This window comes from Lissotriton vulgaris, chromosome 8 (assembly GCF_964263255.1).
Source record: "Lissotriton vulgaris chromosome 8, aLisVul1.2, whole genome shotgun sequence".
Lineage (NCBI taxonomy): Eukaryota > Metazoa > Chordata > Amphibia > Caudata > Salamandridae > Lissotriton > Lissotriton vulgaris.
The window spans coordinates 841,646,204-841,673,935 of NC_141696.1; the positions used below are offsets into that span (position 1 = coordinate 841,646,204).

General features: G+C 45.2%; 1 protein-coding gene across 1 annotated transcript in view; it reads left to right on the top strand.

Moving 5' to 3' along the window:
- CARS2 (cysteinyl-tRNA synthetase 2, mitochondrial) overlaps positions 1-27,732 on the top strand; it is a 465,610-nt gene that overhangs the window by 281,223 nt on the left and 156,655 nt on the right. The window contains exon 8 of the mRNA XM_086934744.1: positions 26,431-26,564. Coding sequence (XP_086790870.1) covers positions 26,431-26,564 — 134 coding nt within the window. The remainder of the gene's footprint in view (positions 1-26,430; positions 26,565-27,732) is intronic.

Consider the following 27,732-nt stretch of genomic DNA (forward strand, 5'->3'; position numbering starts at 1 on the left):
CAGGTACGGGGCAGAGTGGCGGGTTGGGTGGGGCGAAACAGCCTGCCTGATACCAGTAACCAGTGTAAATAGTGTAAAACTCCATGTACAGATTGCCTAACAACCCGTCCCTTTCACGAGCACTCTGAGCACCTATTGAGTTTGTAGATCGCACTCCTCCACTGGGTTTCCTTCACCCCCGGTCCTTATTCACAAGTTCCCGGTCTCCCTTCTAATACCCCTACTTGTCTCTTTCTCTCCCGGACGGAGCGGAGAACCTGTTATCATCTGTGCTCCCAGAGACCGAGCCATTCACCACCCGTGGCTTCTGACCTGATATCAAGACGGATCCAGCAACATTCGCCAGGGAAAGACTGAAAAGCCGGAAGAGAAAATCCTATATAAGAATAAAGCCTTCTTTGAGATCCCTACTTAAGACCTCTGACTCCCTTCCTTCTGCCCCTCCCACCCCATTACAGGCCCTTTAACCTTTTGACCACATTAGGTATCCGCACCATATTTGCGTCCTTTTTTCCAAAATCATGGGGATTCTAAAGGTTCCCTGGGTTTGTGGATTCCCCTGGAGGGGACCCAGAAATTAGCCAAAATACAGCTAAATTCTTTTTTGGGGGGGAAAAGTGGGGAAAAAAGGGCTACAGATGAAAGCGTCTAGTTTTTTCCCTGCAAATGGTATCAAAAAAGGGGTTGTGGTGCTGAAATCACCATCTTACCAGCTTTCAGGGACAAGCACACTTTTGTCAGAAAACCAAAATTTTGTACACAGTTTTGGCATTTTTCTGGGACTTAGCCTATTTGTGCTATTTTTTTGTGCTTTCAATCTCTTTCCAGTTAATGGTAGAAATGGGTATGAAAGCAGTAATGTATGTATTTCTGAAATTGGAACAAAATATAGAGTCCCCCAACATTTCCCTTCCCAGAATCCCCTGCAAACCTCTAAGTTTGTTGAAAGAATCTATTTTTTCTCACATTTCTGTGTGGGAATGTTGTAGGATCACTGGACTGACACAAATTTCCTACCACCCAGCGTTCTCCCAGGTCTCCCGATAAAAATGGTACCTAATTTGTGTGGGTAGGCATAGTGGCTGCAACAGGAAACGGCCCAAATCGTACTGTGGAGACTTCAAAATGATCTATAACAAAACCACCTGGTTTTGTGGAGGGGCCTGGGGTTTGGGCCCGGGCTAGCCGCCATCTAGGGAAACCTACTAAACCCACACATTTCTGAAAACTAGACACCCTGGGGATTCCAATGAGGTATGGCTTGCATGGATCCCCCAATGTTACCCTACCCAGAATCCCCTGCAAACCTCAATTTAGCTGAAAAAAAAATCACATTTTCCACATATTTGTGTGTGGAATCACCATGGCGGCACAAATGTCCCACCTTACAGCGCTCTCCATAGTGTTCCGAGTAAAATGATTCCTCACTTGTGTGGGTGTCCAATGCAGAATTGGCTAAAAACGTATTTTTTAAAAAATGTAGCGCTTAGAATTCTCGGTGCTATACCCTTATTCCCTATGTTTTGGGCTCTTCCCAGTCACATGCCCTTGCCTCACCCACAAAAGTGAGGTATCATTTTATTTGGGAGACTGACGGGAACGCTGTTGGGTAGGACATTTGTGCCGGCACAGAGATTCCATCCAAATATATGTGGAAAATGTAGGGTTTTTTCCAGCTAAATTTGAAGTTTGTAGGGGATTCTCAGTAAGAAAACGTTAGGGTATCCATGCAAGCCATACCTCGCTGGACTCCCCCGGGTGTCTAGTTTTCAGAAATGTGTGGGTTTGGTTGTTTATCAGGAAGGCCGCCGAGCCCAGGGCCAAAAACCAGGTGACCCCTCTTGCAAAACCAGGTTGTTTTGTGATAGGTCATTTTGATGTCTCCTCAATATGTTTTGGGCCCTTGCCAGTCGTGGGTACTTGACCCACCCACGCAAGTGAGGTATCATTTTTATCAGGAGTCCTGGAGGAGCGCTGGGAGGTAGGAAATGTTTGGATAGACATAGATTCCGGAACTTACCCACACAGAAATTTGAGAAAAAGCTACATTTGAGGTTTGCAGGGCATTCTGGGTAGGAAAACGTTGGGGGATCCACACAAGCTATACCTCGCTGGACTCCCCCAGGTGTTTAGTTTTCAGAAATGTATAGGTTTGGTAGTTTTCCAAGATGGCTGCCGAGTCCGGGGTCAAAAACCCAGGTGACCCCCCTTGCAAAACCAGGTTGTTTTGTGATAGGTCATTTTGATGTCTCCTCAATACGTTTTTGGGCCCTTGCCCGTTGCGGGTACTTGACCCACCCACGTGAGTGAGGTACAATTTGTATCGAGAGACCTGGGGGAACTCTGGGTAGTAGGAAATGTTTGGATAGACATAGATTCCAGAACTTACCCATACAGAAATTTGAGAAAAAAAGTGATTTTTTTTCATCAAAACTTGAGGTTTGCAGGGGATTTTGGGTAGGAAACCGTTGGGAGACCCGCGCCAGCCATACCTCCCTGGACTTCCCTGGGTCTCTAGTTTTCAGAAATGTGTGGCTTTGGTAGGTCTCTCTAGATGGCTGCCAACTCGGGTCAAAAACTCAGATCCCCCCTATGTATCCGGAAATGACCTGGTTTTGCAAGGGGGGGTCACATGAGTTTTTGGTCCCTGGAGTGGGTTGGTTGTGTGGGTGTGATATATATATATATATATATATATTTTTACTTACTGCCCCTGGTAATACGTTGAAGGGCTTTTTGGCAAGTAGCATGCTCTTCAGAACACAAAATTAGTGAGTAGTCCATTGGTTATTCGAATTAGTCTTGTGTTTTTAAGGAAACGATTCCATGCATTTACTCTAGTGTCTTTGTGTGTATTTTAATGAGTTAGATGTTATCTTGGGGGGTGTAAGGTGGGCAATGTGAGAAGCAAATAGTTGCTGGAATGAATGGATATAATATTAGGTTGCAGAAATATGGTTTCAAGCACAAAAAGATATTGAGATAGACAGGTATGTGTATACAGGAGGCAGGCGGAAGGGAAAGGTCATTCAAAGGAAATAAAATTTGAAAAATTGCAAGTTAATGTGAAGGAAAATTTTTCATTTAGGGTTTTAGAAACATAGTGGGCCTAGTTTGTTTGATATAGAGTCCAATCTGGGGATGTACACATCTAGCAAGAAACATCAAATCATCTATTACAATACCCAACTACTGTTTTAAATTCTTCTCTAAGAAATGTGGCTTTTAGCAAGCAGCCTTGCTGGGAATACTTTAACTTTCCAAGAGGTGTCAGATACTGCATGTCTGCATAAACCAATCACAGTGCTTGTTGCGAGATCCCCTAATGAGCGACCTTCATGCAGACATTTAAGCACATCCCAGTATTTATGATTATCATATGACAACAATGACAAATTAATATTCGAGGCATTGGGATGTTATTTCTAACGACTGCATGCACTGCCTCACTGTATACAATGCAATCAATACTTGCAATTCCAAACAGGACCCCTGTATATGTACCAACTGCAGGCGTGCATTCCATTCTATGAAATATTGTTACCGTTTATTTCATTTTAGTTTACACCTTACTCTATACATAGAAACATGTTTTAAAAAAAAGTAAACACCCCCGACTTAAAATATAATAAATGCAAAAACCACAGTTGATGGACAGAATGCAGAACATTGTCATACATTCACCCCAGTACAGAGATCTGGGCCTAAATCCATCTTTTTTTTGCACTCCACACCACCCCAGTTCAGGCATGGCCATATGCAAATCAGTCTGACCCTGTGCCTCATGGGAACAGTCCAGCCCGAACTGCCAAGCCATGCCTTCCTTGGACCGGAAACAAGCTTCCGAGGACCGGTTTCTGGCATTCCAGCCGTCTTCAGCCCGGCTTGCTTGAATCCAGTGGTGTGGAGAGCATGGGACTCACGTCTGAGCATACCCGTCCGACTCGAGGTGACAAATGCAAAAACCACAGTTGATGGACAGAATGCAGAACAATGTCATACATTCACCCCAGTACAGAGATCTGGGCCTAAATCCATCGTGTTTTTGCACTCCACACCACCCCAGTTCAGACATGGCCATATGCAAATCAGTCTGACCCTGTGCCTCATGGGAACAGTCCAGCCCGAACTGCCAAGCCATGCCTTCCCTGGACCGGAAACAAGCTTACGAGGACCGGTTTCTGGCATTCCAGCCGTCTTCAGCCCGGCTTGCTTAAATCCAGTGGCGTGGAGAGCATGGGACTCACGTCTGAGCATACCCATCCCACTCGGGGTGACAAATGCAAAAACCACAGTTGATGGACAGAATGCAGAACAATGTCATACATTCACCCCAGTACAGAGATCTGGGCCTAAATCCATCGTTTTTTTGCACTCCACACCACCCCAGTTCAGACATGGCCATATGCAAATCAGTCTGACCCTGTGCCTCATGGAAACAGTCCAGCCCGAACTGCCAAGCCATGCCTTCCCTGGACCAGAAACAAGCTTACGAGGACCGGTTTCTGGCATTCCAGCCGTCTTCAGCCCGGCTTGCTTGAATCCAGTGGTGTGGAGAGCATGGGACTCACGTCTGAGCATACCCATCCCACTCGGGGTGACAAATGCAAAAACCACAGTTGATGGACAGAATGCAGAACAATGCAGAACTGTGTGGAGTGCAAAAAAACGATAGATTTAGGCCCAGATCTTTGTACTGGGGTGAATGTAAGACATTGTTCTGCATTCTGTCCATCAACTGTGTTTTTTTTGCAATTTTCACCCCGAGTGGGCTGGGTATGCTCAGACGTGAGTCCCAGGCTCTCCACATCACTGGAGTCAAGCTATCCAGGCTGAAGAAGGCTGATAGCCAGAAACCGGTCCTTGGATGCTTGAATCCGGTCTAGGAAAGACATGGCTTTGTTAGTTCGGGCTGGACTGTTCCCATGAGGCACAGGGTCAAGGCTGATTTGCAAATTGCCATTGTATGACTTAGGGTGGTGTGGAGTGCAAAAAAACGATGGATTTAGGCCCAGATCTTTGTACTGGGGTGAATGTAAGACATTGTTCTGCATTCTGTCCATCAACTGCGTTTTTTGCAATTTTCCCCCCGAGTGGGCTGGGTATGCTCAGACGTGAGTCCCAGGCTCTCCACATCACTGGAGTCAAGCTATCCAGGCTGAAGAAGGCTGATAGCCAGAAACCGGTCCTTGGATGCTTGAATCCGGTCTAGGAAAGACATGGCTTTGTTAGTTCGGGCTGGACTGTTCCCATGAGGCACAGGGTCAAGGCTGATTTGCATATAGCCATTGTATGACCTAGGGTGGTGTGGAGTGCAGAAAAACGATGGATTTAGGCCCAGATCTTCGTACTGGGGTGAATGTAAGACATTGTTCTGCATTCTGTCCATCAACTGTGTTTTTTGCAATTAAAATATAATAAGGCAGTTGCTAAACAGTGGTCGTAGAATCGTCATTAATAAATTCAGTGCATGTTTATCTGACCCATTCATTACTTGGGTCGGGAGGGCGGCCGCCATTACAGACAGGTTGTGTTCATTGCCCCGCCTGAAAAGCGCTATACCCAATGAAACAGACACCACTATTTGCTGAATGGAGTTCACTGTGACCCCCCAGTATCCATCTTGTCTGTCTCTTGTTCTGTGTTATGATGGAGTATGGAGAGCAGTAGTATATGATTCAACATCATTGAACATACAGAAATATGATTATTTTTTTTAAATATAAGAAACATATTGGTCGAAAATCAGTACGTATGAAATGATATGGCTGTTATACGAACTCAGTCGGAAAAGATGAGTTTAAACTTGTAATGTTCGAAATGTTTTATGAATTAAAAGAACTCTTTCCAAATGTAATAACAGTTTAGTAAAAACTAGCATTGTCTGCCTAATTACCTTGTACTCAGACTAGCACACAATTATGCGTAGTGTAAATACGGGCCTGGGTTTGCCTTTAGCAGGATACTGATCTTCACAGCCTCCTAAGCTAACAAAGTCAGCACAGAGAAAAAAAGACATAAAATACATATTTTATTTTAATACAATCAAACAATCGTTTACTGTGGCTATCGGGTACACCAAGTCTAATACATCCTAATTGACACAAATGCAAGAGCAACTCAGATCAGTTCTCTAGTTGAACCTAGTCTTAATGTTCGTTCACAATGACATTTGGTTTCTTTTATTTGACAGTATCAGCAACCAGCCTTATAAGAGGTTACATATTTAATGTAGTGATAATCGGGTAAGCACATGCAGCTTTATCTCTACATTTGAGACCATGGTTTGTCAGATCATAACATACATAGCAAGTTACACTTACACACATTTTCTAAATACAACGGAGTATACACCGCTGGTACACAGATTGATATGTGAATAAGAGCACAGGGAGTACCTACACTATCTTAGAACCCCACCTCTTCAACCTGTGTCTTCCAACCAAAGCCTGCAGGATTGTTGTCTTAGAACAGAGCCTGATCTTGCCTCCGGTATGGGATTAACTCTGTGCTGCAGACATTGGGGAATACTTTCTCCACTGCACCTATCTGAGAGTCGTACAAAAGATATGCACATTTTGTAGCATGGTGAAGACATTACCAGTACTGTGGATGCCCCATTATCATCAGCTATATGTCCCAGTATTTGCTTAATCTGTAGTGAAGTGGTGGCTGCCTTGTGTTGCAAAGGGTTGTGTATCCTTAATGGGATAACTGGTTGGTGTGACTGGCATCCCTGCAGGCTGCTATGAGTTATCTTTAACATCTGGTATATCTACTTTTTTGTTTGTTTGAAATCTGTTTATTGAAATTTTTGAAACAGGCAAAGACATAACAGAACAAAGCATTCTTTTAAAAAAAAATGTATTAAAGTATAAAAGACCGATACAAAGATGATGAAAAAAAACCTTTTCGATCATGACCCCTCTCCCTACCTGCCTTCTGCCCTCCCCCTGACTCTAAAAACAACAGAATAGATATTGGTAGATGAGTAATCTATTACAATTGATCGTAGTCTATATTTCGAAAATCTAGAAGACTCTTGTGCAATATGCGCTACAGTATTAAAGCTCATTAATAATATCTGCAATGTGAATGCCAGAAAGTATTGGCCAACATCCTGCACGATCAGATAAGATTGTGATTCAACCGCAGGATATCCCCCAAAGGATTAAAATATTAAAGGAGAAGAACAGACAAAAAAAAACAACAAAAGAAGAGGAACAAAATAGAAAAAAGTAATATAAGAACTTTTCCGAAGTCCCTCATAGATCTGCCAAACTAAGCCAAGCGGATAATGGTTGCCAGATAGCAAGGCCCCTTTTCTTCCCCCTGTATCCCATTTTGTAGAATATAGCCTTTTCCATATTATGAGTAGAAATCAGTCGAGCTAACCAGTGAGAGTATAGTGGAGGATTAGGTTCCTTCCATGATGACGTTCTACAAAGACACAGAATAGTCATATTAACAAAGATAAGTGCGCCTCCATTCTTTCTGTAGACCTTGTCTTGCGTGCCTAATAGAATAGTTGGGGGTGTAAGTTTAATGTTTTGCGAAAGAACTTTGCAAAAAAAAAGTCCTCTATCTGGCCCAATAACGGTGTAAGTTGGGGACAAGTAGCGAACATGCGGATCGAGTCGGTGCTAAACACTGCGCATCTAGGACAGAATGTGCCTGGCCCGTCCCCCATTTTGCAACTCTACCCAGGGTAATATATAAGAAGAACGTGGTTTTAAAGAATTGTGCCTGCAGTTTAGCTGATAGCAGATTGCTCCTGGCTGATTGTATAGCTTGATTAAATGTGTTATAGGAAATATTTAGATATTTTTGCCATTTATTGGCAGTTACGAGCATATCGTCAGGCATCAAATCAACTAGTTTAGTGTAGATGTAGCCGATCTCGGGCGGGGTAGAATTTTGTAATTTGCCAATGAGGTCCACTCTAGAGAAGCCAGTGGTCCCCCCAGTCTTATGAGTTAAAAAGTTTCTTACAGCCATATATTTAAACAGGTGATGTTCCCCAAATTGAAATGTAGTTTTCAGAGCACCAAAGGGTTTAATACCATCAACAGTTATCAGATCGCCCATTTTCAGTATGCCTGCACGATGCCATTCAGGCATATAAGAAGCGTTGAATATCGATGGCAAATTGGGGTTGCTGTTAAGAGGGGTATAATAATTTAAACTACCCAGCCCAAAAGTTTTCCGTATATTGGAGAAGACTTTAAAGATATTAATTAAAGTCTTAAATCTTACCCGCTTGTAGTAGCCATAGGAGAGCTGCCTCCAAAGGCTTCTACCAATCTCTTCCCCCAGAAGCAGTTGATAGGGTGATGGTAAACCTAAACCTGGGGTGTAGGGATGTTCTTACAGCAGTTCTGTGCTGTATTGCATGGCCGCAGCCCAATAATAAAATTTCAGATTGGGTAATGCCCAACCGCCCCTCTCTCAGGGAAGAGATAGCACTTTAAAGGCTCACCTCGGTCGGGAGTATGCCCAGACAAATTGAGAGAAAATATGATCGAATTTTTGTAGGATTACTTTGCTCATCTCCAAGGGAATGGCCCTAAAAAAGTAGAGAAGCTTAGGAAAGTAGGACATCTTAATGACGTTACATCTCCCTACAATAGTAAGATGTAGATTGTTTAGTCGTTTAAGTGCCCGTTTAGTTTCAATAGCAAGTGGGGTCCGATTTATTTCTACAATTAGATTGTTATCAGCAGTTAAAGTGACCCGAGATATTTTTCAGAGTGTACCACCCGGGTATCTACCAAGTCAGTTTGATTATTGTTGATAATCTGGGTTTTACCTTGGTTGAGCGCGTATCCTGATACTTTCCCACATTTTTTGGCCTCTAGTTCTAAAGCGCTAATGGTGGTCACAGGATCAGGGGTGACCACTGCCATATCATCGGCGTAAGCCATGATTTTAGTGTCTAGCCCCAGTCTGCTCACCGCTTGGATAGTTTTCTATAGCCTTTTATAAAAGGATTAATATATAAGGCGAAGAGCAGAGGCGAGTACGGACACCCCTGACGAGTCCCTTGCGATATTTTCATGTGTTCCGTCGGAGTCCCATCGACCAATACATTAGCTGTGGGATTACTATAGAGAGCTTGTATGGCTTGTATTGCTTTTGGTCTAAAGCCCATTTTCTTTCATGACCGCCCACAGAAATGCCCAGGAGACCCAATTGAACGCTTTCTCAGCGTCGAGTAGAATTAACGAGATCGGGTCTCCCTGTACTTGAGCTGCATCCAACAGTGTGATAGCTCTACAAATATGCTCAGTTGTACTATTTTTAGGGATAAACCTGTGTTGCCATTGCGAGACCAGGGGCTCTATTCTCAATGATAATCTTGCAGCAAATACCTTGGCATATATCTTAGAGTCGTTGTTAATTAGGGTGATTGGTCGGTACGAACCCATTTCTAAAGGAGACTTATCTTTTTTCGGGAATTTGACTAACTTGGCGTTGGACCAAAAATCCTGAGAAGGAGCTCCACTAAAGATAGATACTACAAGTGCACTAAGGGGGAGCACCATTTCGGCAGTGTCCAGCGGAGCACGCACGAGAGCAGACACCTACCTTGCAGAGGAGAACTGCAGCAGGAGAGGCTCGCAGCGGGAGCAAACCACCGCGTACACCAGGCACGCCACCGCCGCTCCGGGACTACAGATCCCGGCAGCCTTTGCGGCGGAGGCGCGTTCCCTGACGCGTCACCAACGCGCCAGGAGGGGCTGGTAAAAGCAGGAAGCCCTCGGTGAAGCGGGGGGAGCACCATTTCGGCAGTGTCCAGCGGAGCACGCACGAGAGTAGACACCTACCTTGCAGAGGAGAACTGCAGCAGGAGAGGCTCGCAGCGGGAGCAAACCACCGCGTACACCAGGCACGCCACCGCCGCTCCGGGACTACAGATCCCGGCAGCCTTTGCGGCGGAGGCGCGTTCCCTGACGCGTCACCAACGCGCCAGGAGGGGCTGGTAAAAGCAGGAAGCCCTCAGCTATGCGGGACGCGAGCGGGACGCCCGGGGCTAAGCCCGGGCAAAGGGCGGGCCCTCTGAGGCCCTCCGAGGCACGGAAAGGCCAGGCAAGGCTATCCCCCTGAAAACAACTGCGTGGATTCGAGGTACTGTTTCCGGTTTCTCATTTTTGGAGTTAACATCAGCCATTAAGACAGTCAGCAGCTAATACCATTGAGCCGCCCTAATCCTATAGTATTACCTGCCACAACCAGCTATTTACCCGGCCTAAGACTAGTTGGGAGCGCGTGATTTGTGACTTTGTTATACAAGAATTCAAAGTATGGGGAAAAAACTGGTTCCCCCCCTACCGAGGCTGTGAATACTCTTGATTCATACCTTGTTCAAGTGGTAACCAGCATTAACAGCAAGCGAAGGCAATCCTTGGGCCTAATCCAATCACCTGTGTTGCTTGCAGATAGTCCATCTACAAGCACTGTAAGCACAGCTATGTCCGATTCCCTGACAGGAAACGCACAGCCTTATCCTGCAGACTCTGGCTCTAACTCTTTAGCCAATCACATTGAAGCCACCGAAGACTCTGATCCTGTTAAGGACAGAGCAGATCTCATCGATTTAGCTGACGATGCCTTTACCGAGACAAGCATCCAGACAGAAGCTATAGACGAGGGCCCTCAGCTCCAGTCTCCACCTAACCGTGCTGTTAGAGCATGTAGGAAAACAGCTGCAAAACGAGGGGGGAAACAACTGGGAAGGAAGAAGCCTGCCACCCCTCCCTCCAGACGGCTGGGCAAACTCACAGATCACGAGGTCGACCTTGAGTCTAAGCGCATTATCGACGATGATCTCTTTAACAGGATCCAAGACATGATGGATATTAAAATCAAGACTATCATTAAGCCCCTGATCGGGAAAGTGGACAAACTAACTGCTGAAGTTAGGAAATTGGGAGGGGTTCATAGTAACCTGACGAAGGAGCTAGAGAATTTATCTTCCCTCGTCGCAGACTTAATATCTACGGACGAGGAGGCCCCTTCTACTGACAGTAACGCGCAGTCCACTCAACCAGGGTTGTTACACCCACCCTTATCTTTAACATTAACTGTCCCGGATCAGAACGTCGTAACTGGGGTCCCTCATACCATCCCCACTGATGCAACAGTGGTAAGTCATCAAGAGGTCAGCCCAGTTCAATTCATAGCGGAAGCCTCACCGGTAGTCTTGGTACTGGCTAATGTTCCAGTTCTGCCACAAGACAAATCAGAGTCCAACCAGGATCTCAAAGACAAAGCCTTACATTGGCTTTCAAACAATATGTACATGGCGCAAGAAGGGTTTGATAAACTGGCAGGAGACATAGTTTCGTCTAGGAGGGTACCCTGGATTGGCAGCAAGCCGAAAAAGTTCCAAGGTGATTGTGTCATTATAAATTTTACTAATGCCGAGGTCCTTCCTGAAATCCTGAACAACGTCTTCCCACCTCAGAAGCGTAACGGCTCTATAGTTCCTCTAACTCTCAGATTTTTCAATAACGAGTCTCAATCCGCTACTTTACCTAACACCAATAGGCATAATAAGTATAGGAATAATAGTAGCTGGGGAGGGACCACGGGCTCGCAATACGTAAATGACCGGTTCCTGCCTGTAGCACAGCAAGTGTCAGGAAGACCCATTCACTCGTACGAGCGAAACATTCAGCCGGCTCACCCGCAGGTGTTGGGAACAAACGGGTGGGGGAACGGAGTACCAGGGTACGATCATAGTGTACGAGGCTTTAGGCCAACACGGTGGCAGAGAATGGACCCGTCTTTGGTCTACCCAATCACCCCACATCCCCTGTGGAATATAGCTCACGCTGGTCAGGCTCATTTAGCCACCCCATCTGCTTGGGGCTTCACTACAGGTAACAGGTTTGGTCCCTTATCTGACCTCAATACCTGTGATTGACTTGAACCAAGAACTGACCAAAATAATGCTGGTTTGATCAATTTAATTGCGTGTAGCAAGGGCTTTAGCACCGATGATCCCCATAGTTTTCATATGTTTAACGTAGTCACTGAGCCCCAACTACCCACTATCCCAGGTCAGCAAACTATCTCATTAGGGACTGAGGCTGGCCCTAACATGGGTACGTCTAGAGAGACGACACAGCGCTGCTGTCACGCGAATATAACCGGGGCCCCTTTAGCACAAGTAACAGCGGAAGGAGACTCAGTGAGTGGCAGCAAGCCTATGACCATTAGGGAGCCATGTAAGATTATAAGCTGGAATGTGGCAGGCCTAAATACCAAACGCCAGGACCCAGTATGGTGTAGCTTTATTTCAAAGTTCCACATCATTGCGTTGCAAGAAACTTGGGACACATCGAATAATATCTGGTGGGACGGGTATACTAGCTTCATAAGACCTGCTGTCTCTAGTAGAATGGGTAGGGCCAAAGGCGGTCTGGCGCTCTTATTCGCCTTGGACTTAAAAGGAAGTTACAGGCAGATTAGGTCCGAATCTGATAATATACTGATTGTCGAAAGAATCATCAATAAAACTAGTAGGACCTTATACGTTAATTTTTATAACTCTGGTAATTGCGTCTATGACGGTCGTAATATTGCCAATTTAGATTGTATTTTAAATTCAGTCTTACAGAATATCTCATTTGCAGCCGAGTCAATTTTACTAGGTGATTTTAATATACATTTATGTAATTTAGCCTGTAAGGGAAGAGGAGCATGTGAAGATGATGATGCCGCTTCAGTAGTGCCTCACTTCGAACATTCGGCAGAGGGCCAGGAGCTTGAAGACCTACTTGCTAATTATAATCTTTATGAACCCAACTTCGGTCCGAGAACGCCAACTTTCACCGGCGGTCAGCATGGGTCTGTGATAGATTACATCTTTGTTTCTCTTGGCATTTTAACTCTTACCACCGCATATAGTACGGTAGCAACCCACTTCAGTGACCACAACCCAGTACTACTTGAAGTGGTGTGGGGCAGTCAGATGGGTGCAGCACCATCAACTGTAAAACCAGCCCATTCCTTGAGGACCACAGATCAAGACAGAAGAGTAAAATGGGCGAAGGTGATCCCAGAAAACTTCTACAAAAAATGCTTCCCTAAGATTAAAACCCAGGTCGAGCTGTGTCAGAACCCTGACACTCAAGGGAGCCTCATGGTATCAGCTTATGAGGAATTATGTGCACAGGTCTCCAACGATCTTTTAGCTAAACCTTTTCAGGGAACTCATGGTCACAAGCGTTGGTTTGATTCTGCATGTTCGAAGGCTCACAGAGATTTGCTGGTGGCTCTAAAAATTGTTCCTAGAGTAAAAGAGGAAATCGTGAGATTAAGGAAAATTTACAAGACTGCCGTAAAGAGCCGCAAAGAATCCATTAAACGTGAAACTTGGGATGACCTTCTCTCAGCGGCGGTGCTGAAGGACAGCAGAAGATTCTGGGAAATTATTAAGCAGCCCCTTTTTTCGGAGGATAATAATTTACCAATGGACTGTGTGATTACCGAGGAAAAATGGTTGTCTTTTTTCAAAAATGTATATGGGGGTGACGTAGTCGATGAGGACATTAACAGGCGTCCACTGCCTAGCGGGACTATAAACCCTGTTGTCTTTAATCCCCAGGAAGTAGAAAAGGCGCTCATGGAAACCACCAAACACAAGGCACCTGGTCCGGACGGAGTTCCGGCCGACTTTTTTATGTTTTCTCCTAAAATGTGGTCGAGGGTGTTGTCCAACGTGTTTAATGCAGTTAACTTCAATTCAGCGCCAGCTTCATGGGCCAAATCCACCATCGTCCCCATTTATAAAAACAAAGGTCAGCGGGACGACCCAGCATTCTACAGGCCTATATCCCTTTTGGACTCAACCGTAAAAATTCTGGGGAGAGTCCTTTTATCTAGGTTGAGGGAGAATGTTGAGGGATGTGGTGGGCTGTGCGAACTGCAATATGGCTTTAGAGAGAGTAAGGGCACGATCGAGCAATGTATCAATCTGTATCCACAGTGGCTAAGGAGGGTTCAGTGTTTTTGGCCTTTATGGACCTTTCGTCAGCCTTCGACCTCGTTAATAGGTCCAAATTATGGCCGATTCTGTTGGATCTGGGAATCGATGAAGCCCTGGTTATGTTCATGGCCTCACTGCACCAGGAGCTTTTTGCAGCCGTCCGTGTGTCCAACAATGGTAGGTGTACCCCTTTATTTAAATCTCTGAAAGGGGTACGGCAAGGTTGCATTCTGGCCCCCACGCTTTTTACCATCTACATTAATGGCCTGGGGGCGCACCTGCGGGGCATGGGCACGGACGTTCCACGTGCAGGGGATACCCATATTCCGGCACTCCTGTACGCGGATGACGCCGTGCTGATCGCCCGCACGGGTGTTGGCCTGCAGGTTCTTCTTAATTCCTTCGGTTCCTTTATGGAAAACCTGGACCTAAAGGTCAACGCGTCCAAATCCCACACAATGGTTATGGGCCGAGAGTGCGTGAAGAGAAGACATAAATCATTCTTTTGTAGTGGGATCCCTGTGTCCGAGGTAACCACATTTCCCTATCTGGGAGTGTTGTTTGATCAAAAAGGCACCTGGGGTCCACAGATAAGTGCAAAGAGGCTGGCAGTTACTAGATCTGCCTCCGCACTCTTGGGTTTTGCCGGCAAGCTTGGCGCCAGGCCCATGGAAGCGATGTTGAAGATATATAAGAGTAAACCTGTTGCCATCGCCTCATATGGATCTCCTCTGTGGGGTTATGTAAACCTTGACCCCATTCAGAGAGCAGAAAATAGATTTATAAAATCTCTCCTCTCTGTCCCCCAATCAACCCCAACCTATTCCATCCATAAGGAGGTTGGGTTGCCATATCTGTCGGATTCACTAAGCGTTGCACCCTTGATCCTGTGGCTGAAAATGTGGCTAAACGCTGATCTACCATTGAACCACAAAATTTTGAGGGATGTCCTATCTCTGGATTACCATAGTAAAATCCCTTGGCTGGCCTATCTAAGTAAATCCTTTATAGAACTGGGTCGCCCAGAACTTTTCCGCTGCCCAGAGAAAATTATGGCTCAGGACATAGCTTATACAAAAAAAGCCTTCAAAGAAAGGAAGGAAGCATGCCGCGAGGTAGTTGAGCTGCAGAAACCTGCAGTAAGGGCTCACTATCTACTGGTTAGAGATCCTTATTTGGCTCCTTACCTCCGTTTTGTAACAATCCCTTACCATAGGTTTTTATTAACTAAACTTAGGTTTAATCTTATTCACTTTCACCTAGGCTCTTTTAAGGGTTGGCAGAAGCCAGAATTAGCCGCCCCTTGCAGTTGCGATCATTTCTCAGTGCAGGACACAATGCATTTCGTCATGTTTTGTAGTCTATATCATGAGCAGAGGAAAAAATATTTGCTCCCCATACTTAAAGATGCAGGGTTCACACAGGTGCGCCCCGCGCTGCTCTTTTTACAGCTTATGACAAACCCACGTACAGCATTTAGTCTTGCAAATTTTTTAGTCGCCGCAGCAAGGGCGAAAGCTGTTGGCCAATCTCCGCCCTAAGAGATTATTAACCGTAATGAGATTATATGTATTGTCTTATATATAAATGTATCTTTTTAAATTGTGTAAATAGTATTTATAATGTGCATTGAGCTCGATGCTTTTTAGATGCTAGGAATTCTAAGTATACTTTTTATGTCATGTTTTATTGCTTTTGTTTCTTTGTATGACTTTGATTAAGTCGAATAAAGATATTCTGACTGACTGACACTAAGGATGCTTTTAATCTGGGAGGAAATATTTTATAAAACTCCACCGGTATGTGGTCCTCGCCTGTCGCTTAGCCATCCAGAAGGCTTCCTAAGGCTTGGCTATCTCTTCCCATCCAGGGGATTCCTCAAGTTGGTCGGGGTTAAGTGCCGCCAGGGTCATCTGGTCTAAATAGGCCAGACTTTCCTCTTCTCTCAGTTTTGATGTCCCTGTGCAGTCATCCGAATAGAGACTCTGGTAGAAATCACAAAATGCATTCCGGATCTTACTTGCATCTTTTGTGATCTCTCCAGTATTAAGCTGGATCGGCTGGATTTCACTAGCAGACACCTGTTATCTAATTCTGAGAGCAACTTGGTGGCTAATGTTATCGCCACATTCATATATTTTTCCCCTGGCACAGGCCCATTTCGTAGCAATTTTTTCAGCACATATAGATCCTATTTCTGCCTTACTAGCTTTTACTTCCAGCTGAGCATTTTCAATTGTAGCCCCTAAATTAACTGCTAAGAATAATTCTTCCTCAGCTTTTTTCATCCTTTCACAAGCTTTTACTAGTTGTACTTTATCATTTTTATTCTGTCTGATGGAATATTGCAGGGTTTCGCCTCAAATGCCCGCCTTCATTATATCCCATACAACTCTCACTGCTGCTGATCCCGTGTTAATTTCCAAGAACTCCTTAATCCACCCCTGCATATGTGAGCGGTAACCCTCATCATGTAATGGAGTTTTTTCGAAACTCCAATTTGAGGTTTCTTTCCTAAGCCACAGCCCACTAATGCTCAGAATGAGGGCTTGTGGTCCGACATAAATCATGGGGCCATCTAAATCTAGCAGTTTTGGAGTATTGATGTAGACACAAGAAAATAATCTAATCTAGCTAGTGAGAGGTGTGGGGCTGAGAAATATGTGTACCCCAGATGAGTGGATTTTAGATCAGCCCAGACGTCACTGAGTCCGTGTGTTTGCATTAGATTGAGAAGGGCCTGGTAAACATTGGGCTTCCTGCCTGTGTAAGACCAATGATCTGTTGCCTTCCAGTTGCTGGGTAAATTAATATTAAAATTGCAGTAGATGACCAGTGGCAAGGGCCAATGGGCAAGTTAGCCCGTGAGCCGGTTGAGGACCCCTGGGTCGTCAGTGTTACTCCCGTAAATGGAGCATAGTGTAAAGGCCGAATTAGGGGAAAGATGACACTCCACGATGACCCACCTACCCAGAGGATCAGATTTTACCATGTTGGAAGTCAATGGATGTCTGTGTTGGCAGAGCACTCCTACTCCTCTCGTCTTTGCCCCCTGGGAGGTTCCCCCTATAACCCTATACCCGAGTGAATTTAATGAGTGTTTCTGAGATCCCGCCACATGTGTTTCTTGTAAGGTGATAAGTTCAGCTCCCAAAAAACGTAAACCCATGGCTACTTTCAGCAGTTTTAAAACATCATTTAAGACACGTATATTAACAGACAATATTTTTAGAGGACACTCATTATTCATATTATCTGACATATTTTAACTGCTTTTCTCCTAGCTGAATATCCTGTCTTATCAAGCCTTTGGTGATTCTCACAATATGCTAATATTATTTCTTTTTTGCACATTTTTATTCCCCTTTTATATATTTTCTTTTCTTTTGCCTTGTGATTTAACTTTCTTTTTTTGCATTTTGTTTTCATTATCTGATATCAGATTTACCAGTGTCATAAGCCCCATCACCAATGATTCGTGCCCCCCCCCCCCCAAACAATTAGAGCAATCCGGAAGATCCTGAATGATGCTTGTGAATTAGGATGCATCCCCACTTGGCTACGTCCTTATATTAAACGAGTTGCATTATCTGCTTTATATCTCAAACTTCTAGTCCCCAGAGGACAAGTCGCCCAGATTCACAAAAAGAGAAAAAAAAACATATCAGATTGCATCATCACATTATTAGACTCGTTTTTCCTAGTTTATCTCTTTACGCTTACGTGTTAGTTTTTTTTCACCCACTGGAATTGTATTTATTATCTTTTTGTTCTCGCCTTCATCTCCCCTAGGTATTCCCCTGCCTTGACCTCAGACATAAAGATTTGAGTGATCCCATTCAGAATCACCTTCAGTCTGGCAGGATTAATTAAAAACACTTGGGCACCTAGCTGTTGAAATGGGGTGATTAATTGGCGTAGGTGCCATCTACGTTCTACCGTTGTATGGCAAAAGTCCGGTTTGGCAAAAAACATCACCCCATTAGCCCCTTTTGGAGAGTTCGGATGGGCCTGATCATATACATATTGCCTGAGAAGGAAGTTCCCAAAGAACACTAAAAATGCTCTAGGCTTTCCCTCAGAAGGATTACTGCCATTGCGGTTTGGTCTCAAGTTGAAGGGAAATCGGTGCGCTCGCTGGATTTCATAATCCCAATTCCAGTTTTTTTGAGTCAGGAAAGCTTCACGAAGTAATTGTACAATGTAGCGTCTTGGGTCATTGCCTTCAGCTCCTTCCGTAATGCCTAGCAGTCGGAGGTTATTCCTGCGTTTACTGTTTTCCTGTTCCTCCATTTTTACCCTGACATCTGCCAGACATGCCTCGTGAGCCGACCCCATATTTTACAAAGTGGCTACCTCTGTTTCAAGGCTCTCTGGGCGACCCTCGACCATACTGACCCGGTCACTCATGTCAGTGCATAGTTTGTTTAATTTACGCAGGACCCCCTGCGGCTTTTTGGCTGCCCCCTTAGCAGCTCGATTGTCAGAGCGGACCTCTTCTTTGAAGTTCTTGATAGAGGCCAAGATTGAGGATAAGGAGGGTTCTATCATAAGCTCTGTTACAGTTTTAGCGGTTTTCCAGACCTGTTCCCCTTCTTCACATGGAGGATAGGACATTTGCGAATCCGAATAGTCCCACTTGAGCTGGCTCCGCCTTTGGGGGGGGGGGTTTCTATTATTCATCTGCCTTATGTATCGTCCCAGTGTCTTTAGAGAAGTTAGTACTGATATCTTCACTAGAGCTGAAACTGATTCGTTCGCCATCAGAGGTAGATAGGGAACCATCTGAGACCGAGTAGAAGTGTTCGCCACTAACTTCTGGAGTCCAGGGGGCTCTGAGGCCAGGATTAGGTTCTACTGTAAGGATGTAGTCAGTGATGCCTTTTGTGAGATGATTTACCCCGGTTCCATTTCCGACCATCGACTTGATGGGATCTAAGTCGGGGGGCTGGCAGTATCTTCAGAGGGTGGCGCAAAAGTAAGTAAATTGGCAGGTAACTTTTCCAAAGTGGCTGTACCCTCTGTGTGATTTTGGTCTATAACCTGCTCACAGAGATGTTTGTAAGAGAGTGCCACTTTCTTGAGGCTCCCCCGGGTTAGCTCCAGGGTTTTAGTTCGGGAGCCCCCCACCATCTACAAGCAGGTTATCTGGTTCAGGCATTGTGTGGGGTATGGGGATTGGAGCGTCACTCAAAGTAGCATCAGAGTTAGTAGATAGGGTCTTAGGACCCACAAACATTTCTACAAATGTTGGTTGATTACCCTCCTTTCCCTCCGGATACTTCCAGTTTTTCCAGCCTCCCATTTCAAATAGTTTCCCTTTTACCTTTTGTAGAGTTATCAGGTACAGCACTCTCTCCTGAAGTGCTGTTATTTGGCGTGGGATGAAGCACTTTTGGTTTGTTGCTTTTCCCAGCTCTGGGGGCCCTGGACGACATCTGCTGCTTCTGATGTAGTTTTCTCGTTGAAGAGCTAGATCTCAAAGTACAGACCAAGGGAGCCGAACCACACAAAAGAAAAATACATCCAAAAAGTCCACGCGCGCCTCCCAATGCAGGGCGTTTACTGCCTCTTGCGTCTCCCTGATTCGGAGGGCAGATCCGCAGCGCTCGTGTCCTGCTCCCTCTTGGGTCCAGGTCCAGGGACAGATATCCCAGAAAGAGCTTAGCGAGTGGTGAAACAATGTAACAGAAGATGAAAAAACAGCTGAAAGACTGTATCGTCTCTCCCAGCGTTTTTCCCAGTGCAGCGTAGGAGATGCTAGCCCGATTCCCTTGGGCTGACAAGCAGGGCAGCAGCTGCGTTTGTGTGCTGTTTTTTCTCAGCCTAGACAGCCTTGTCAGCGGCATCTTGGAACAGTCCGCATGGCCGATTGCCGAGCAGTACTGCTTGCGCTGCTGAGCGACGAAGGATCAAACTGACACCCTCTTGCTCCCTCAAATCAAAAGAACAAAGCATTCACTGATGTATATATCCGATTAATGCAGGATTATGCAAAAAGTAAAGAGATCAACAGAGCATCAGGACAAATATGCATTATCATATGTGTATAAATAAGGCCCCTCAAGAATGCTCCCTCAGTGCCGAATTTATAAGGAGTCTTGGCAATTTAATACACCGCAAAGTGTGTGTGTGTGTGGGGGGGGGCAGGCCCCAGATCAGAGTAAGACAGACACATAACAACTCTAAACAAAGGTGGGGTCATTGTGAAGGATATGCTTAAATGTGCCATGTCAGGGAAGTGAGTATGCAGAGAATTCTCAAGCTAAGGTGTTGGGAAGAGCATTAGCATGGCTGGAAAGATATTGTTCAGGTGGGGAAGCGCAGGATCCTTGGATGCCAGTGGGGGTCTCGTTGATGGAAGGGGGTTAATCAAATAGGTTGAGGGCTTTGAGCCTATGGAGCGTAAGTTATCTGAGTTTGCCATGTGTGTGTGTGAAACTCTTCTCAAAGTGGGACTCCCTATGGGACAGACGTTCTATGGCCAATACTTGCCAAAGGCATTGGAACCACTGGGCTATTGACTGGGCTGAGTCTTTTTTCCTGTGAAGAGCAATTCGCTGTTTGGCTGCCCTCAGCATGCAGGCTATGAGGTGCCAGTCACAGTGTGTCATGGCTTGCATTGTCAGGACGAATGCCCAGAATCACTGTGTTGAGCGAATCAGGATGTGGATAGCCCACCACCCATTTGATATTGCTCAGGACTTCTTTCCAGTAGGTTGCTATGAGGGGGCAGGACCACTAGATGTGGAGGAAATCATGCGTTGCCGATTTGAATCTAAAGCATTGCAGAGACGGTTGGGTCGATAGTGCGCAAGCGGGCCGGTGTGTAATACCACTGTGTCATCAGTTTATATGCGGTTCAACGTTATCTTCTTCTTGTCATGGTCTTTTGGTGGATGAGGCAGTTCATTGATACAGACATAATGCCTGTTGTGTCCTTTTTGAATAAAACTGACACCACTGCTTTGTGGTCACAGTGGGCTCCAGTGCTTAGAACTCTTCTTGTCCAAGTGTTGACTTAGCAATAGTTGTCAAAGCATTGGAGTCTTACGCTTATTATTCCGCATCTACCACGCAGTGAGGGCGGATTTAGAGTAGTGGGTCTCTAAGAGCAATTGTCGTTGCATCTTATCCTTTCTTGCAGACACAGTTAACAGTGGTCAGGTTCAGTTAATAATGGTTTTCTCTGAATATAGTTTTGATTACTGTGCCTTGTCCTCAAATGATTCACAGTATTTTTTCTGCTATGTGAAAGGCCTACAAATACCCTTACTTGAATTGAAAGCTGTCAGTTAACTCAAATGATTACTGAAGCCATTATTCTCTTTTAAAAAGAATATTTTTGTTGTGCTGAGTTTTTTTACAGTTTCTTACCAATACCTGGTTGCCTTTCTGGAGGCCTCATTTTCTTCAATCTTCCTTGCTTTTCATGGACTTTATACTCATTATATCAGTTAAGGTAAATAAGATGGTTTAAAATTCTTGTGATATTTTTACTTCTTATTTGATATTCTCACCTGTTGTTAAATGAAGCCTCTTCCTGAGGAGGATTGATATTATGAATAAAGTTAATATTTCAGTTATCTGCAAAATAGTTCAGTCACTTTATTGCAGTCCCTCTATTTTTACAAAACCTCTACTTCATTTCACAACAACAGTTCACCAGACTCACACTTTGTTTCACCACAGGTTTTTTCAGACTTTCATGGAAAGAGGGGCATTATCCTGTTAATCTTTTTCTCCTCAATTCACAGATTTCCGGTTTTTCAACCTAAATATTCTACTTTAATTGCAAAACGTCCTTGCATTCAATGGCACACTCTTTTCCACCACTTACAGCCTTAATCCCAGGAGACATGTGAGTAGACGGGTCAGAACTGATGCACCAACAGAACCAGAGGCAGGTCGGCAGTCCAACGCTAGCACCGACTACTGACCGTTGGTACGCTAGTGAGCGTCCGTTCTGGCCCGTACTTTTGTGATTGAGTCTTCCCAAAGAAGGTATACTATATATCCATGTGTTTTATACAGGGTATGGTATTATCTACATGCACTAATCCACCATCTCTCTATGAGTAGATAAGGATTAGTGGTTCTGATGAAATGCCATGATCCCTTGGACAGTAATAGGCATAAAACAAGTGGACCCTTGATTTGTCTACATACACTTATTAGAGCTGGAGTGGACCATTATATCCACCTATCGCCCAGCTCACGTTTTTAACTATAACAAAGGAACACAGTGATTAAATAACCTTTTGACTCCTTTTGTTATTTTTATTGCACATTCCTTTTCCATTCTACTCACATTAGCCACCCACCACACCTCACTCTTCATATCAGCAAAAAGAAGAGTACTCTGGCAAAGAGCTCCCCTGTGGGGCCCGTTGGGCATTGCAGCACCGGCCCAAGGAGGAGCTGCCTGATGATGAAGCATGACACCCTTTGGGGTTTGTGAGGGCCCTTGCTCCTAAAAGGAGCATTCCCCAATTTTGACCTTCTGGTAGACCTCGACTCTCATACATTAACTGCATACTTTGTGTCTTATAATTCTTATATCCAGCAGTCACTTCACTAATCTTAAACACATTCTGCAAACATTATGAATTTCATGTTCACCTCACGCACAGCCACGGCGTCCAAAGAAAAGGACACAAAAGAGCTGTAGAAACTAAAAAAAACGGTCAGAAAAAGACCCCAACCCACCCAACCCCACCCTGCACCCCTGCAGAAGGCTACGGCCTACCCCCCCCAGCAGCGTGCATGTCGCCCTAAATAGGAGACCCGAAATATAGGAAAAGTTAGAGAGAGGGAAAAGGAAACCAAAGAGACAAAAAGGAAAAAGAACCAGGGGAGAGGAAGCCATCAATCGAACCATTCGGCCCCTACCCCCCGCCATCACACACATTAATACAACATCAAAACGAAATCGACATAGTCTCGGGTATCATAAACCTTCGAAGGAATCGTCCATAGTATCATGGTTAAGGGCACTCCTCATCTCCATCCACCAACCAGTAGTCCTCCGGGTCCAGAACCGGCTCACCCCTGTCCTTTCCTAGCCATCGCTACCGTGCGTGGTAGAGTAGTAGGCAGCAAACAAATCAAAGTGGAGAGGCCGTATGGTCGAAGCAGGACAGACCATGGGAGCGAACCAGAGGACTCCAGCAACCAGCGGCCAAGCAAGAACTTTTTGCGGCAGTCTAGACGTTTCAGCAACGGCAACGGGAACAACAAACAGTGTGGGTACAGTCTCACCGCCCAGGAAAGTAGAGTCGTCCCCGCAGGATAACACTGAGGTCTCGCTGGGGCAGTTCGAATCGGCAATCTACGTTGTTCCCCGATCAGTCGAGCAGGAACGGGCTCCGACGCGGTGCCCACGCCCGCCACGATCAAGGTGACCCCGGGATCCGGGGCCGCATGTGTAAAATCTTGCCGATGCACAGTGACAGCACTCCTCACAACAACAGAGGGGGACGAAACAGCACACACTTGGAGTCGAGCCGCGTCCATGAGGGACGGCCCGACAGTAATGGCGGCCGTCCTTCTCTCCAGCACAAGGGCGTCGAGGGCCAGGGTCGCGCGCAAAGTCTTTAAGGCGTCAAGAACATCTCCAAGCGTGGGCTCCCGCTCACACGACCAGACCCCCGTACACTTCAGCGACACAAATTCGCCGCCCTGGTTCAGTCCGTGACTCAGGGCACCGGCCGCCATCTTGCAGATCCAGCTGCGTCCCCGTGCGCCTCAACTTCTGGAGCGGGCTCTCAAGCAAGGCCACCGCGGGAGCCCCCTCGAGCCCCAGGAATGACAATCTGGGTGCAGATAGGAGAGCCACCAAAAGGGGGACCGCTAGCGCAACCGCCCCGCGGGCGCCGCACGCCGACTCCGGGCGCAGGGCTTCAAGATGGCCGGACAAGGCAACAAAGGGGGGAGCCTCCTACACGGTCTTCCCCCATCCACGGCGTGCCACACCTCACCACGGGGCCCTCCGGCCGCTGGACCGGGCCCGATCCGTTGCCACCGGCATAACCGCACCACGGCCTCTCCCAGCCGACCTCTCGTCTCCACCAGGGGCCGCCATCGACACCATCTCGCCGGCTGACCTCCACAGGCAAGACCCCGGTCTCTATGCCGCGGAGGCCCCAGATCAAGCAGGGGTGTAACTTCGGATCCGCCGCTCGCAGGAGCCCCCGGGACAGATGGTGAGTACAAGCTTTCCTTCGTCTTTCCTTGTCTTTCCGAGTATGTCGTCTCGGGGCAGGATGCGTGTCAGGATATGTGTGTTGGGCAGGAAGGCTAGCGGAGCCGAGCTACATTGCGGCCATCACGGTCGCGAGCTTGGCTCCTCCCCCAACTCTTACTCTTCTTGTCACCATCTTCTCTAATATTTCAGCAGCCTTTCTATACCTACTTACCTCTCTCTTTGACCTTCCACGTGTAGTCTGCACGTTATCTTGAAATGCAGTCTTTTGTTTACCACATTTTCTTGCTCCTGTTGTTTTCAACTTGAGACATTCCAGGCCACCAATGCTCTAAATCTCACTCTTACTCTATTCCTTCTTGAATATCCCAGCGTACTGGGTGCTTTTTCTTCTTACCCACACACTCTTCTAAAATCAATCTTTAACTCTACCATTCGCAATCTCTTCAGACCCCTCGGATACACTTTGCCTCTATCTTCTATCTCTTTGCGGGATACATTTATCTTTTCGTCTTTAATTCCACTTCTTATGCTTCATCTTTATAGGGGTCCATAGCCTGGCGGCTCCTTACCGCACTTCTCCAATCCAGTTCTATAGTCCTTGTTCCCTCTCACTGAAAGTTGTTTTACCCTTCTTTTCTGTGCAACCCGTCTTTCCTTTAAAGGTTTTTCCCATTCTTGTACCTAACCCCACTCTAGCCTAGCGCTTTTCCTCTATCCTTTGTCCAGGTCTCTCTTAAAATCCATATTTTAAGTGAGAATTTCCCAGTACCTTCTAATTCTTTGTTCGGAAAGAACATAATCACATTATTTGTGCATCCATATCATGTTATTAGTATCTGCTGTTTACCGTTTGTAAAGTGTTTTCTGTATACAGCAAGTAGGCATAAATGCTTTAGGAATGAAATAAATTCTCCTGTGTCTGGAGGAATGAGGTCTTTCGTTCACAGTAGTGTGTAAATCAGCCCTATCTATTACTATGTTAGCTAAAAGACGCGAATACCGTGAACACTAACCTAGCATCAGAACTGTAACTTTCGTGTTTTATTACCTTACTTCTATTGTCCTTCTGGAATATAACTACCTCAAGCTATTTTAATCTGTCTTGCAAGTTAAAAGAACGACCCCAGGTGATAAAAAGCTCAAAACAGCACATGTTTAGACATCATTGTGTGCCTTGTTAAGAGGATCCCCGTGATAACTGACTACCATCCAATTTAGTGCCTGCTTACACCATTACTGTGGGATGTTTGAGTGCTTGGCTGTGCTTTTTAGTGAAATTTATTACGAGATTCCAGGTTTATGGTGACAAAGCCTGGATAAAACAACATCACATGATGTGCAACCGCAAAACCGTTTTATGCATTGTACAAAAGCCCTTTTGGGAGCCACAAACGTCTTACCAACTTGCAAAAAGGTTTTTGCGACCTATTACGAATTGCAAATGGAGGATATGAAAGAGGTGGAAGACTGAGAGGTTTTTGACCCCCAGTTGTGGTTGCAGCTTATTGATCAGTTACTAACATCCAAGCAAGGATTGTAAAGGACTTACAAAGCAGAAGACGTCCCATAATCTTTCCCTGTGGGCCATCTTTCCCGTTGGGAATCATGTCAAGCAGCCTCATGGGAGCAGACAGTTGCACGCTCTCACTGATGTCTTTCCTGCATGAGAACTTTAACAAAAAAAACGGAGTTTGTCCATTTAAGGGACATATAAGTCTTGTAAAAAATATAATGCTGATATCCAGAGAAGGCAAATGCTGGGCAGGAGGTCTCTTGTCTCTTGAAGGCCTGCATCTCTGTGCTGCGATTGCAGCCATTCGTTGAGATTCGCAAAAAGCGTCCAGCCTGCTTAATACTCCTATGTCCAATCTGCACATACTAGTTTTCAACCTACCCAGTGATTTACATCAAGCCCAAAGTACTGCACTGGGCAGACAGGAGAAACAATGGCTGTGATTACTGGAACTATGGTTAAGGACTCTGAGATGAAACAGTGAGGCCAATGCAATTATTAAATTTATTAAAATGTACAACCTAAAGTTGTTTGTTAGCACGACCATTGTGACTTTGGGGTTTTCTCTTTATTTTGTCCTTCTGCTTGTTCCCAGTAGGCCCACAAACTTGACACTCCCCAATGCCAGAGAGTTGATTCGGTTTTTCTTTACATTTCTAAACTAATTACAAATGAATGTTTGCCTTCTTGACAAATGTGTCATCTCTTTTACAGCCTTGTGTTTGGGAGCCAGCTAGACATACACACTGGCGGGATTGATCTGGCTTTCCCACACCATGAAAATGAAATTGCACAGTGTGAGGCGTACCATCAGTGTGAGCGATGGGGGAATTATTTTCTACACACGGGTAGGTAAATTATCAGAGTATTGTTTCCATCACGTTTGATTTCATTGTTGTGCAAAAAACAACCCAGGACCCCTAATGATCACATGCAAAGTCTGATCTCAATGTGTGCGACATCCAAAGAAAGTTTCAAAGTTAAGGGGAGTTAGGCCCACGGGACAAAGGATAGGCAGGGCCGTTATATTCTAAAGCAACCAGGGGTAAGCCTATACCTCAACTTTTTAAAGCCTAAGTAATTTCAGCTTCATGGACGAACACTTCTTATTTATGTTTTGTCCTGGTATATTTATTCATACCTTTTACTTTATATTGGTAGTTTTTGTTTTCAAACATTAGCACATGAAGAATGAAAACATTGTCACTTCATTTCCACATAACAAAACACTACATAAGAGACATTTCACATTTACAATTGATAAATCGTGCTTTACAAACAACATCACAAGACTCTTTAGCTAACAATTGTGAAAAAACAATTTTGAAATACAACCCTACAAACAACAACTACTTCTATCTTCTTGGCCTAATTCTAGGTTTTCTTTTAATGTCTACGTTTTGGTATCCAGATAATATTTAAGCCAAAGTAAACATCACAATTTTCACAGTTTGAACTGCAAGGGCATTTAGTCCTTATTTATGAAGTGGAATTAAGCCACCATTCCTCAACATTTTTTGGGGGGATGTGCCGACGCATTTCAAGTCCTGATATTTCCTTAACATGACTCTCATCAGGGCTTTTTCTTTTTTATCTGGTTCGTGTGATTTCACCATCCCACACTTCTGCTGGCCATAAGATTGAAAGATTCTTGCTTTAGATTTCTCAGTTTCCTCATGTATTTTCTTTTTATGGAGCGCGGTGTTCTGTGGCTTTTTATCGAACAGGCTTGTTCCTGTTTGGAAAGCACTTGGGCCAGCGCTTTTATTCTGTCTTTGTTTGGCTGCGGACGCCTCGTTTCTCTTTTGCCAGTAGACACGGAGGACGCTGCTTTTCATTACCCGCATTAACTCCTCATGCTCGCATTTACCACGGTTTCAAAAGTCTTTTTCATATATCTCACAGCTTCAGAGTTACTTCAGTACATGAAGCTGAAATTACTTATGCTTGAAAAAGTTGAGGTATAGGCTTACCCCTGGTTGCTTTACATCCAGAGAAAAGCCACAAGTTGAAAAT